The sequence below is a fragment of the Balaenoptera borealis genome (genome assembly GCF_965194805.1).
Source record: "Balaenoptera borealis genome assembly, chromosome: 11".
NCBI lineage: Eukaryota > Metazoa > Chordata > Mammalia > Artiodactyla > Balaenopteridae > Balaenoptera > Balaenoptera borealis.
In genome coordinates, this window is record NC_138868.1 from 133,857 (window position 1) to 147,944 (window position 14,088).

General features: G+C 55.0%; 2 protein-coding genes across 2 annotated transcripts; one reads left to right on the forward strand and one right to left on the reverse strand.

Moving 5' to 3' along the window:
• Positions 1-1,279: 1,279 nt before the first annotated feature.
• Positions 1,280-2,585, reverse strand: LOC309606039 (interferon-induced transmembrane protein 3-like). Its single transcript, XM_082342545.1, has 2 exons — positions 2,239-2,585; positions 1,280-1,624 (listed from the first exon to the last, which is right to left on the reverse strand). The coding sequence occupies exons 1-2, from the start codon at positions 2,485-2,487 to the stop codon at positions 1,436-1,438; spliced, it is 438 nt and encodes a 145-aa protein (XP_082198671.1). The 5' UTR covers positions 2,488-2,585; the 3' UTR covers positions 1,280-1,435.
• A 10,207-nt stretch (positions 2,586-12,792) lies between these two features.
• On the forward strand, positions 12,793-14,047 carry LOC309606040 (interferon-induced transmembrane protein 1-like). The gene is made up of 2 exons (XM_082342546.1): positions 12,793-13,087; positions 13,703-14,047. Exons 1-2 carry the CDS (start codon positions 12,902-12,904, stop codon positions 13,889-13,891), a joined length of 375 nt encoding a protein of 124 aa, XP_082198672.1. The 5' UTR covers positions 12,793-12,901; the 3' UTR covers positions 13,892-14,047.
• Positions 14,048-14,088: the final 41 nt, after the last annotated feature.

Consider the following 14,088-nt stretch of genomic DNA (forward strand, 5'->3'; position numbering starts at 1 on the left):
CACCCTCCCAGGTCTGTGTCCTCCCAGGTCTGTGTCCTCCCAGCTCTGCATCCTCCCAGCTCCCTGGACGCTCTCCGCCCAGCCCAGGTCACCCACCGCAACCAGCACCGCCCACCACAGGTGACCCAGGACACTGTGGCCGCCCACATCGGAACCAGAGCTGGGGTGGCTCCGAGCACGAGGCTGCTCATGACCCAGCAGTCCCTGCCCAGGGCCTTCGAAGGACCCTCAGTTCCCCTGCTTGATGCCTCGGGCCTCCTGTGAATTTTCGGAAGCTCCAGACCACGGGATCTTGGCTGCCTGCACCAGCTGGTCTCCCACCTAGCACGACCCTCACCCCGAATCCGTGAAGAGTGACGGGCTTACACTCAGTGCCACCACCCTTCGTGACCGCTGTCCGCCCGACAGGGGAACGTGGGACGCGCCTAGTCGGCCAGCCGGGGTCGGGGGTGCGGGGGGTTGGGGTCACACATCTGTCCCCCCGCCCCCTGCCTGGCAGAGTGTCCTTCCTGGACTCAGAGAGGCAGGTCCGCCAGCCTCCCCTCCTCCGGGACCCAGCTTCCCTGGGGCCGAGCCTGCCGAGCTCACATGTGGGACCCAAGAGAGAGCGGGCGACCTCGTCTGAGTCACCGTCCTCCAGGGAGGACCCCAACCTACATAGCCCCCGAGGTAGGGCCTTGTGAGGGTTTGGTGTCTATAGTCCTAGGTGCCAGGACGGAAGGAAATCCACCGCGAAGAGTGCTGTGAAATTCAATGAGAGCCGGACAGGACTGGGCCTCAGCCCAGTGAGGGAGCCCAGAAGAGCCTGGATCCCCGAGGGGCCTGCGGGGAAGGGGTCACTGCCCCAGCACCAGCCTCGGGCTGCCGGGACTCCTCCAGCCTCTCCTGGGTGACGCACAGCACACCTGGGATACTGTGCAGGGCGCGGTGGGTCAGCCGGCGGGGTGCGTCCCCCGCGCCCTCTCCCTCTGGGGCTCAGAGACAGGAACACCTGCCTGCCTGGGGCGTCTCTCCCTGCCTTGGGCTGAGGCGGGTCCCCACCTCCCCGTGTGCAGCCCAGGCTCGGGTCCCCAGTGTCTGTGAGACGCTGCCACCCAGCAGGGCGGCCACGTTTGCGTGGGAGGGAGTGGTCTTTCCTCTGGGGGTCTCTGTCGACCGGGGCGGGGTCACCAGCTCTGCTCTGGGCTTCTGCTGTCAGCCCACAGCGGAGCGCTCTGCGCTTCCCCGAGGCCACCGGCGACTCACAGCAGTGTCCCCTCCCCGGGGACATCACAGCACCTTCACAGATGAGTGCACTTTATTGAATTCAGCTGTCGACAGCTCTGTCTCCATAAACTGCTGTATAAAGGGGTGGGGGGAGGGGGCGGGCCCACAGCCCCAGGTGCAGGGCCGGCCGTGGACGGTGGGGGAACTGGGTTGCCTCCGTGTCCAGCGGCTAGTAGCCTCCATTATTCGCCATCTGTAAAGCCATCTGGTAGGCTTTCAGGTAAACAAACACCAGAAGAACGATCGATCCAATAGTCAGAAAGATGCCCAGGACCAGGGCCCAGATGTTCAGGCACTTGGCGGTGGAGGCATAGCTCTGGGCCCCAACGACGTCGCCCACCATCTTCCGGTCCCTAGACTGGGGGAGAAGAGACGGTGAGGGGGACCTGGAGCTGGGCCAGGTGACAGCCAGGTGCTGTGACTCAGGCCCTCCCCTGCTGCTCCCCCAGGGCCCATTCACCCAGATGGGGACCCCCCCCCCTGCCCGTTCCCTGGAGCCCAAGCAGGACAGTGCCCGGTGGGCCCCCCTCCCCTTCTGGGGCCTCGATCTGCTTCCTCACAGACTCTCAGCCTCTCCAGGAGGCCCCAGGGCTCACCCTCCCTCGGCTCTGGCCCCTTTGCTGGCCACTCACCCCACCAGGGGTCAGTGTCCTTTCAGTACCTTTTTCTTTTCTGGACCAGACTCGAGGTCTGAATCCGAAGTGTGAAGGCTGTAGCTTCTCTCACAAGGCTGGGAAGGAGAACTCCCTGGGGTGGTGGAGACATAGCTCCCATCCCCATGTGCGCCCCTGCAGCTCCGCCGTGAACTCTCATTGGGAATGATCCCCCAAGCCACACACACACACACACACACACACACACACACAGAGCAATACACACGAGGGCTCCCCGCACCCCACGTGCCGGCCAGGCAGCGGGGCCTCTCCAGGCTCACACACACTTCCTTGGAGGGCACCCCAGGCGCCCACCCACCTTCACGGAGCAGGCGAATGCCACGAAGCCCAGGCAGCACCAGTTCATGAAGATCGTGTTGAACAGGGACCAGACGATGTGGTCGGGCACCGAGGCCGCGCTGCGGGTGTTGGTCACCATGGTGGTCACGGGGGCCTGGCTCTGGGGAGCCCCCAGCACGGCCACCTCGTGCTCCTCCTTGATCATCTCATAGCTTGGGAGGACCCCGCTGTGGGCACCGTTGAAGAAGGGTTGGGATGTGCGGCTCATGGTGGGGATGAGGCAGCTGTGGTCCAGGTGCCTGGACTCTCTCAGGGGCCCTCCCTTTCCCCAGCAGTTTCGATTTCACTGAAGTTTCCTTTTCCTGTAAATTGGGGAATTGGGGATGGGCTGGTCCTAGGAGGCGGGATGAGAACCACTGAGTGTCAGGTTACACCGGCGTGAGTGGGAGGAAGGCTGAGGGCTTGGAGGGAGCTTCCCGTCCCAGAGGCTGGAAGGGGCAGAAGACTTTCCTTCTACCCTCCCAGGTTCTTGGTTGAGACTCCACTGTAATAAAAAGACAGTTTAACAGGAGAAAAACAAATAAAAGTTTAATAACACGCATACCTCCTGTGTACATGGGAGAGACCCAGGGAAACTGAGTGACTCCCCGAAATGGTGAAGCCACCACCTTAAATGCCGCCTCCAGCTAAGACCGAAGGGGTTGGGGGTGGGGAAGAGAGGCCCCTCCGGGAGGCGACAAGGAAAAACACACAAGTAAGGGTAAGGTTTCCTGCAGAGCTTCTCCATCCACAAGAGTTGCTAGAAATGTGGTCGTCCCCCTCATCCCCATACAAGAGGAGACACCCTTACACGGAGGTTTCCCTTGTACATGTAAATGTCTCTCAAAAGGCTGGCTTCTACTCAGCTTCAGAGCTCCTCCCAGTGTCCTACTGCTTAAAAATAACCAGCTTAAAATAATCAATATGGCAAAGAGGCACATTTGGAGTAATGAATTGTGCTTCCCTTCACACCCGAGCCAGGCCCTGTCTCGGCCACCCCACCTCCCTACTTAGGGGTGTGGTCGGGCCCCGGGACCCTTCCCCAGCCTGGGGGTCTCAGGCCCAAGCCTGCTGCAGCCCCGCTGTCCCCACGCAGGGCCCCTCCCAGACCCTCACTCAGCCTCCACACCCCAGCCCCCAGAGCGAGCCCTGGCCCACAGCCCACCCCTCACTGCACCCCCCTCCCCTCGGAAAGGCACTGGCCTTCCCGGCCCTGAGTCCCCGCTCCAGGCTGGTTTGGGTCCTTCCTGGTTGCAGGTCAGCACCCAGCAGCCTGGGTGGCCTGCCCCAAAGGAGCCTCCCATGGTCTCCCAAGGGCTCCCGGGAGCGGGGACACTGGGCCCCACGTGACCTGAGGAGGCAGCTGTGGTGGGAGACCCCGGGGTCCAGGGCGTCTGGCGGCAGCTGGGAGCCCAGGGCCTGCATATTTGCGAAGCCCCGTCGTTCCTTCCTCCCTCCCGCCCCCCTCTTCTCACAGGACTTGGGGTGCTCCGGGGTGGAGCTGGGTTGTTGGCAGGACGGCTCCTGGGCTGTCGGGCCGGTGCCCGCTTCTCAGGGGCAGGGTCAGCTCAGCTCCGTGGCCAGGACTCCGCTCTCTTCAGACTGCCTGAAAAGAGCCGGTTATTTTACCAGCAAAATGGATTTATTTAGGAATAGCGGATAATTGTAATTCAGGACAAGTAAGCTACAGCAGAAACTATAAACATATTTGGGAAACAAGGAGGGGAATGTTACCTCATAGAGAAAATGGAGGCCTGTCGGAGGGACTGCTTTGAAGGAAACGTCCACTGGAGAAAAGTGGCGAATAGGGTGGTGATGGTTCCCATGGTCTGAGTTGCAACGGTTCACATTGGCTGGGACTGCTGGGGGGAAGAACTTTCCCTCTACTCTTTTAGGTTCTTCTGGCTGGTCTAAGAATTAAGCTGACATGAGACATTAACAGGAGAAAAATCACACAAAAGTTTAATAACATGTATACGTGGAGAGACCCGGGAGAACTGAATCACCACCAAAAAGGCCAAAACCCTCGCCTTAAATACCATCTTCAGCTAAAGACAAGGGGAGATGTTGAGGTAGGGGTTTGGGACTTGAAACGGGAGGAAGGCAGTTGACCTGAAGATAGAAAAGCAAATGTTTGGTAAATGAATGTTTGTTGGGCCAGCAGGAACTTTGGGACACAGAGTGGACTCTGGTCTCTAACAAGTTTTTATCTAAATTATTTTAGGCAGTTATGAAGGGTAACAATAAAAACTTCCTGAGTCTTCTGTTGTTTTTTTGTTTGTTTGTTTGTTTTTTACAAATAGTCAGCCTAAATTAATCCTTATGCCGAAGAGACACATTTTGAGATGGCAGATTTTGCTCCCCCACAGCTGGTACTATTTTGCTGTGGAAGCAGCCAGAACTCCAGGTGTTGGGCACAGGCTTCTAATCATGTTTTCATTGACCCAGGGGGAAAAAAGCTCTCCCTATGGAGGCAAACCTGGAGCCATGGGTGCCTACTAGAAGTTTCTGATTAAGGTGCTATGGAAGCTTGATGGGGTGACCAACAAGAGGCTTTTGATCTGTTCTGTAGAGAAAACGGAATGGCAAATACAGCGAGAGCACACTGCCCTTTTACCCTCCAGCTGTCAAATCAAAGACTTGCCCAAGCACAGACACTGCTGCCAAAACGTCCACATGTGAAGGAGCAGCTGGGGTGCACTCGTGAGCTGTAGCACCTGTAGACCCACGGGTCGGTATAAAGGCGTTGTTGGCACCATTCAATCAAGACTAACTCAAGGTACGGGTGTGTCAAAAAGCTGATAAAAAGCCCGATTTACATTGGTTGCCCCTCAGTGTATCTTACAGTATATATCTTGTTTTTCCAACCCAGGGTTGGGTTAAATTGAAGCAAGGAATGGGGTGTGGAATTAATTAAGGAAACTGAGCTAAAGTTGGAGTCAGGACAGGCCTCGCAGAGGACGCTCTCACGCCCTCAATACATGTCAACTACTCCAAACAGGAAGAGACGTCCCCCTGCACGCCCCCCACAGGAAGGCATCTCTACTGACCATCCGGCAGGAGGAAGGAAACGTCTCTCCTCCCACGGCAGCCCAGCCAATCAGAGACTGCAGCGGCCCAGCCCACGGGAAGCCTCCTTACTCCGGACCCCCGGCTCCTCCAATGGGCTCTGGTTATCACAGCCCCGCCCAGCTCTCCCTTTTGCCCATAAAAGCAAGATCCCCGTCCTTGTTCTCTGGATTTCTCTGTGTTGGGTCTTCATTGCTGCTCACGGGCTTTCTGTAGTTGTGGTGATCGGGAGCTACTCTTCCTTGCCATGTGCGGGCTTCTCATTGTGGTGGCTTCTTTTGTTGCGGAGCACAAGCTCTAGGCGCGCGGGCTTCAGTAGTTGTGGCTTGCGGGCTCTAGAGCGCAGTCTCAGTAGCTGTGGCGCACGGGCTTAGTTGCTCCGCAACATGTGGGATCTTCCCGGACCAGGGCTCGAACCCGTGTCCCCCGCATTGGCAGGCGGATTCTTAACCACTGCGCCACCAGGGAAGCCCTGTGTTCTCACTTTTCACGTTTTAATCTACTGCTGCATTTTATTCTCCATTTTTAACCGTGGTTTTAGCTTGCTGTGGTGCAATAATTTCCCCTACAGACACCTGGGCAGCACTGGGCCGGGACACAGGGGCTTACTCCCGGCTCAGGGCGGTGGGTCCGCGTCTGGGCTTCACCCCAGGGCTGGAGCTTCTTCCTGCAGCCAGCGCGCAGTGTGCAAACACATTTCAAGACACTGCTAGCTTCGCATTTGTTGATGTTGATTTTCCATTGGCCCAAAAATGTCCCCCAGTCAGGCCCAGAGTCAGGGGGAGCCACGGACGTTCCACGTCCATGCCGGAATGCGTTGCTGCTGGCTCCACCCAAACCTCTGTCTCGGTGGGTCTGACACAACCCTCTTATGGTGGGCAGTTCTGCCATGAGGTCGCCGAGTGGCCGTGTCCATCTTTAAACACAAGATAGGAAAGACCACCTTCCCCAGATCACTCTCCACACCCCCCAGCCCCGGGCCCCGCTGACGTACGTCTGGCACAGCAGCTGCACTTGGACTCCCACGGCTTGGACTGCCGCAGCCCAGAGTCCCCGCCAGGTCCCTCTGGGTCTGGGGCCAGACAGGTGAACGAAATGGAGGTTTGGTGGGGGTGGCACCCCTGCACCCTTTAGGCTTTGAGGTGGCTCTCCCAGGATGGGATATCGGTTTTGATTTTCCTCCCTGCTGGGCTGGGCGCTGGGGAGCAATTCCAGAGTCCCCACCAGCCAGCCCCACGACCGTGGCTCTTAGGCAGAAGCCACTGACCCCGTGTGTGGACATGCCGAGCACCACTCCCTTCCATCCCCGTTCCACTCCCGGGCAGGTAATGCCTGCTGGGCGGGGCCGGGCACCCATTGCCCAGGGGCCCCACTGAGAGCTGGACTTGGGCCAGGCCTCCCTGTGCCCTCACACAGTTAACAACGCTCTGCCATTTTGTTGTCTGTCATTCTTTTGTCATTTTGTCATGCTTTACCCTCTTTTTATTGTTTTTACACTTTTTAGCTGGCATTTATCTTCACTGATACATGCAAATTTTAGCTGTTCAGTTTTGAAAGCTGGATGCACCCATGTAGCTCACACACTTACCATGATGTAGAACATTCCAGAGCTGCAGCCGGCTCCTATCAATGTGCGAGGGTTGGCCTTTCGAGTACCAGGAATTTGTCTTCCAGTTGTGAGGAACTACACAGAAAATGGTGGGGTAGGGAATTCCAGAAGCCCATCCCTCCACAAGAGCAGGGAAAAAACTTGCAAAAATTATCAGAAGCAACATTTTCAGACTCTGGAAAGTAGTAAAAAGCTTGCAGAAATCAGAGGGGTGCTTAGTCAAGAAGAAAATAGTGGAATTTCAGTACAGAGCTTTGCGGCACTTTAAATACCTTGGTTCCATCCCTCACGTCCAAGCTCGGCGGCAGCCTTGCAGACAGCAGCCGGTAATCTTTCTCAAATGCTCCCGAGAGTCTGAGGAGGAGGGAGCACCTCTTAACTCATTCTGTGAGGTCAGTATCATCCAGACACCAGAGTCAGACAGAGACACTACCAGCAAAGATAAGCACGGACGATTATCCCGTATGAATATAGTTGAAGAATCCTCAGTACATTCTAGCAAACTGAATCCAGCAGCACGCTATATACCATGACTATTACCGGCTGGGGCCAAAACCGAACTCAGGTTGGGCTACTCATCGTTCAGAAGTCAACGTTCAAGAGACAAGTGTTGGTGGGAAAAAAAAGATGCTTTATTCAGGAAGCCAGCAACCTGGCGAGATGTCAGACTAGTGTCTCCCCAAACCATCTCCGAGCTGCTGATCAGGGGCAAGGGTTTTAAAGTTAAGCTCCAGGGCGTGCAGGTGGGGGCTCTGTGCTGCTCAGCAGAGTTGGCTCTGACAGGCGTCCTGAAACTGGTCGTGCGGTGGCCTGGTCAGCATCGTCTTGATTATTTTAAGTGAAGTTAATCTTCAGCTCCAGGGTCGGTTTGCTCCCATTTTCCCGAGGCCAGTTTTTGGAACTGTGCCAGATGGAGCAGCTTACGTCATGCCTACAGTCTGGTCATCATTCAGTCAGCTTTTTCCCTCTGGTGGCAGTTTTTGTATCTGCAAAACAACTAAGCAATGTGCATCAGACACTGTTATCTATGTCCTTCAGGTGGAACTAAAGATACTGTAACTGATATATGGCTGATTCACTGTTTAAATTACCAGTTCTCCCGGCCCAACTGCTATTTTTGTCACTACATATTAACATCTTTTCAATCATTAATTCTTGAACCAGGCTTTTGTGACTCGGGGGGGTGGGGGCCCTAGGAGACTAAAGCCTTTTTTTTTTTACAAACAAGAAACAGGGGACATGGAAGGGCCTTTGTACCTGGGAGGGCCCTGCAGGGTCCTGCTGGATTTCATGACCAAGAGTGATTTATCCCAGAAATGCAAGCATAGTTTAAGAATAAAAGTCAATTAATTAAGTCAAAGTAATTAATACACGGTATTAGTAGAATGAAGAAAAAACATCATGTGATTATCACAGTTGCTGCAGACAAACCATCTGACAAAAATCCAACAACATTTCATCATAAAAGCATTCAAAAAAAAACACTTCCTCAGCCTGATAAAGGACGTCTATGGAAAAGGGACAGCTCACATCATACTTAAAGGTGAAAGACTGAAAGCTTCCCCCTGAGATCAGGAACAAGATGAAGCTGTCTGCTTGAATCCAGCATCATGCTGAAGGTTCTAATGAAGGCAATGAGACAGAAAATGAAAGGGGGGGTGGTGGGATCCAGACTGGAAAGGAAGTGCCTTGGAAATGTCTCTATATGCAGATGACATGACTCTGTGTTTATAAAATCTTATGGAAACCACACACACACAAAAACTATTAAAGAGATTACCAAAGTTTCAGGTGACAAAATCAACATACAATAATCACTAGCAATGATCAACCCAATAATATAATTAAGAAAACAATTCCGTTTATAATAGTACTTTAGGGTTCGATCCCTGGTCGGGGAAGATCCCACATGCTGCGGAGAAACTAAGCCCGTGAGCCACAGCTACTGAGCCCGCGCGCCTAGAGCCCGTGCTCCACAACAAGAGAAGCCACCGCAATGAGAAGCCCGTGTACCGCAATGAAGAGTAGCCCCCGCTCGCCGCAACTAGAGAAAACCCACACACAGCAACGAAGACCCAACACAACCAAAAATAAATAAATAAAAATAAAATTTCAAAAAAGGATAATAGTATTTGAAAAATACTTAGTAAGAAGTTTAACCAAGCAGGTGCAAGACTTGTATGCCGAAAACTACAAGCATTGCTGAAAGGAATTAAAGAAACCTAAATAAATGAAAAGACATCTGTGCTCACAGACCTGAACTCTTAGGCAATACTTCACAAACTGACCTTCAGTTTCAATACAATCACTATCAAAACTCCCACAGTTTTTTTTGTTTGTTTTATTTTTGTTTTTTTCCCGAAATGGACAGGCTGATCCTAAAATCCATATGGAATCATCGGGCCAAAACAATCTTGAAAAAGAATAACAAAGTTAGGGGCTCACGCGTCCTGATTTCAAAACTTACAACAAAGCTACCGTCATCAAGGCATTGTGTTCCTGGCATGAGACAGACACGTGGACCATGGAACGGAAGCTAGAGTCCAGTAATAAACCTGTGCCTCAGTGGTCAAGTGACACAACAAGGGTGCCAAGACCTTTCACAAATGGTGCAGAGACAACTGGATGTCCACGTGGAAAGGGAAGAAGTTGGACCCTTACCTTACAGATTATACAAAAATTAACTCAAAACGACAGGCAGGGACCTGGGACCCTTTGCTGCAGGGCTTACACCTGGACGAAGCCCTCCTAGAGCAACAGATACAAAGAGATGATAGGGGACTAAAAGTAACTGTGTGCGTGAGCAGTTGGGGCAAATTATGGACAACAAGATACAAAAACGGCGAAAACCCAACTGCCACTGCAAAAGCAGCGCCCTGTGCGTGATCCCTGCACACAGCACCACCAAGGGGGCGGGCAGACTACCTAAGCCATCCCTCCAGCCCAACCCACCGAGCTGTCCCCATCCTCACACCGTTTAAGGGACCAGCTCGCCCCCCTCGGGAGCGAACAAGGGCACCTGTTACTTGTTTTCGCTCCCTCCTGCTGTAGCACAAGTCCCAATAACACCTTGCCTGGATTCCTCATCTGGCCTCTCGTCAATTTCTATTGATTAAAGAGTTCAAGAACCTGAGTCGGTAGGACCGACTATATTAGGACAGTAGGACCTAATATAGAAGCTGAAACTACAAAACTGTTAGAAGGAAATAACAGGTGTAAATCTTTGTGACCTTGGATCAGGCAATGGTTTCTTAAATACAATACAAGCAAGAGCAACAACAACAACACCCCACACAGATAAATTGCAGTTTTGCCAAATTAAAAATGTTTGTGCCTCAAAGGAAACTCTCAAGAAAGTGAAAAGGTAACCTAAAGAACAGGAGAGAATTTTGCAATTCATATATCTGACAAGGGACTAGTATTCAGAATATAAAGAACTATATTAATTCAACAACAGCAAGACCAACAGGCCAATGAGTCAATGGGTAAAGGGTTTGAGCAGACATTCTCCAAAGACACGTGACTGGCCGGTGCACACAAGAGGCGCTCAGCGTCAACCGTGATCAAGGAAATGCACATAAAACACAACCAAGGGAATAGGTACAATGGTTTTCAAGGTGAAAACAACTGTGCGCGAGGATAAGGAGGGGTTAAAACTCTCCTACAAAGCTGGCAGGAATATGGAGTGATGCAAACCTGCTATGGAAACCAGCCTGGGGGCCCTAAAAGGTGAACATTGAATTATGATACGAGCCAGTAGTTCCACACCTAGCTGCATACCGCAGAGAACTAAAAGTGTGTGTTTACACAAAAACTTGCACACAAATGTTTCTAAGCATTATTCATGATTGCCAAAAAACTGGAAATCGCCCAATGTCCATAAACTGATGAAGAGATAAACAAAATATGGTATACTCTCACAGTACCACATTAATCAGCCATAAAAAGGACTGTAGTTCTGACACAAGCTACAACGTGGATGAACCTTCAAAACATTATGCTTGGTGAAATAAGACAGAAACAAAAGGCACATAATTTATATGAAATACCCAGAACAGGGAAATCCATGCAGAGAGAAAGCAGACTGGTGGTTGAAGAAACTCGGTGGGCAGGATTAGGGAAGCCGACCTTCCCCTAAGAGTGGGGGTTGTCGGAACTGGGTAGGGGTGGTGGTTGCAGCGTCTCCCCAAGAATGTACTGAAAGCCGCTGACTTGTACACTTTCAGTGGGTAAAATGACAACGTTTGTGTTCTGCAAATTTCAGGTGATTAACAAATTAAATCATATGACTTATAAATAATTAGAGTATACCGAAACAAAGTCGTCATTACCCGAAACACATCACCTGGCAATTATTTCCCTACATGTCACTGTTACCTCTGCACTGGAGGTCATTTTTGTCTACTTGATCCGCCACCTGATGAAAGGCTGCCCGAGGCTGAGCTACTGCCCCTCGCTTGCCAGGAACAGGGGCACCTGCTATGGTGGGAATGCCCGCGGGGGGAGCATCAGCCCCGATGCCGGCGAGGGCGGCGGGCTCATCAGGTCCTGAGGCGGGCAGCAGTCCACTCGGGCCTGTGGGTCGTGCGTCCCGCTCGCGCCCACCTCACCCCAAACCAGGAGCCAGGGCAGCCCTCTGATGGCCCGCGTGCGCACGTCGGCCCCTGCCATCTGGACAGGCTGCCGGCTCAGTGTGGGCCCAGCAGGAAAGCAGACTGCATGAGCTATCGCTACAGGGAGGGTTGAACAGGAGGACTGGGGCACACAGGGCACCTGTTCAAGGGGAACCCAGAGGCGGCAGGTGCAGCAGCTGCCCCTCTGAGGGGCCCAGGGTGGGGGCAGAATTGGCCAGAACCCGGAAACTGGAGGAGGCCCAGGGCTAGAGACCAGACTGCCGGGTGTTGGGGCCACTGGGGGCACGTGGAGGCTGGTCTGGGAGCCTTGACCCAACAGGCCCCACCAGGGAGAAGGCCTTGCTCCTAACAGGACAGGACAGGCCTGGCCATCAGCTCCCACGGCCTCCAGCCCGCAGGTGAGGACCCAGGCAACCAGGAGAACACCCTGCCCCGTGGTCTGAAGAGAGTGGAGTCCTGGCCACGGAGCTGAGCTGACCCTGCCCCTGAGAAGCGGGCACCGGCCCGACAGCCCAGGAGCCGTCCTGCCAACAACCCAGCTCCACCCCGGAGCACCCCAAGTCCTGTGAGAAGAGGGGGGCGGGAGGGAGGAAGGAACGACGGGGCTTCGCAAATATGCAGGCCCTGGGCTCCCAGCTGCCGCCAGACGCCCTGGACCCCGGGGTCTCCCACCACAGCTGCCTCCTCAGGTCACGCGGGGCCCAGTGTCCCCGCTCCCGGGAGCCCTTGGGAGACCATGGGAGGCTCCTTTGGGGCAGGCCACCCAGGCTGCTGGGTGCTGACCTGCAACCAGGAAGGACCCAAACCAGCCTGGAGCGGGGACTCAGGGCCGGGAAGGCCAGTGCCTTTCCGAGGGGAGGGCGGTGCAGTGAGGGGTGGGCTGTGGGCCAGGGCTCGCTCTGGGGGCTGGGGTGTGGAGGCTGAGTGAGGGTCTGGGAGGGGCCCTGCGTGGGGACAGCGGGGCTGCAGCAGGCTTGGGCCTGAGACCCCCAGGTTGGGGAAGGGTCCCGGGGCCCGACCACACCCCTAAGTAGGGAGGTGGGGTGGCTGAGACAGGGCCTGAAGCCCCCTCCAGGCCCTCAGCCTTCTTCCCACCCACCCACCCTGGTGTAACTTGACTGGCAGAATTTTGTCCCACTTCCTTGGACCAGCCCACCTCCAATTCTCAAAAGGCCAGGATAAGGAAACAGAGAAATCGAAACTACTGAGAAAGGGAGGGCCCCTGAGTGTGTCGCTGCACCTGGCCCACAGTTGCTCCGTCTCTGCCTCAGGAAACATACTTGTCAATCCTTGTCCTCTGCCATCAGCACTTGGCTCCCCCAGCACCAGAGATGATCAAGGAGGAGCACGAGGTGGCCGTGCTGGGGGCTCCCCAGAGCCAGGCCCCCGTGACCACCACGGTGACCAACACCCGCAGCGCGGCCTCGGTGCCCGACCACATCGTCTGGTCCCTGTTCAACACGATCTTCATGAACTGGTGCTGCCTGGGCTTCGTGGCATTCGCCTGCTCCGTGAAGGTGGGTGGGCGCCTGGGGTGCCCTCCAAGGAAGTGTGTGTGAGCCTGGAGAGGCCCCGCTGCCTGGCCGGCACGTGGGGTGCGGGGAGCCCTCGTGTGTATTGCTCTGTGTGTGTGTGTGTGTGTGTGTGTGTGTGTGTGGCTTGGGGGATCATTCCCAATGAGAGTTCACGGCGGAGCTGCAGGGGCGCACATGGGGATGGGAGCTATGTCTCCACCACCCCAGGGAGTTCTCCTTCCCAGCCTTGTGAGAGAAGCTACAGCCTTCACACTTCGGATTCAGACCTCGAGTCTGGTCCAGGAAAGAAAAAGGTACTGAAAGGACACTGACCCCTGGTGGGGTGAGTGGCCAGCAAAGGGGCCAGAGCCGAGGGAGGGTGAGCCCTGGGGCCTCCTGGAGAGGCTGAGAGTCTGTGAGGAAGCAGATCGAGGCCCCAGAAGGGGAGGGGGGCCCACCGGGCACTGTCCTGCTTGGGCTCCAGGGAACGGGCAGGGGGGGGGGGTCCCCATCTGGGTGAATGGGCCCTGGGGGAGCAGCAGGGGAGGGCCTGAGTCACAGCACCTGGCTGTCACCTGGCCCAGCTCCAGGTCCCCCTCACCGTCTCTTCTCCCCCAGTCTAGGGACCGGAAGATGGTGGGCGACGTCGTTGGGGCCCAGAGCTATGCCTCCACCGCCAAGTGCCTGAACATCTGGGCCCTGGTCCTGGGCATCTTTCTGACTATTGGATCGATCGTTCTTCTGGTGTTTGTTTACCTGAAAGCCTACCAGATGGCTTTACAGATGGCGAATAATGGAGGCTACTAGCCGCTGGACACGGAGGCAACCCAGTTCCCCCACCGTCCACGGCCGGCCCTGCACCTGGGGCTGTGGGCCCGCCCCCTCCCCCCACCCCTTTATACAGCAGTTTATGGAGACAGAGCTGTCGACAGCTGAATTCAATAAAGTGCACTCATCTGTGAAGGTGCTGTGATGTCCCCGGGGAGGGGACACTGCTGTGAGTC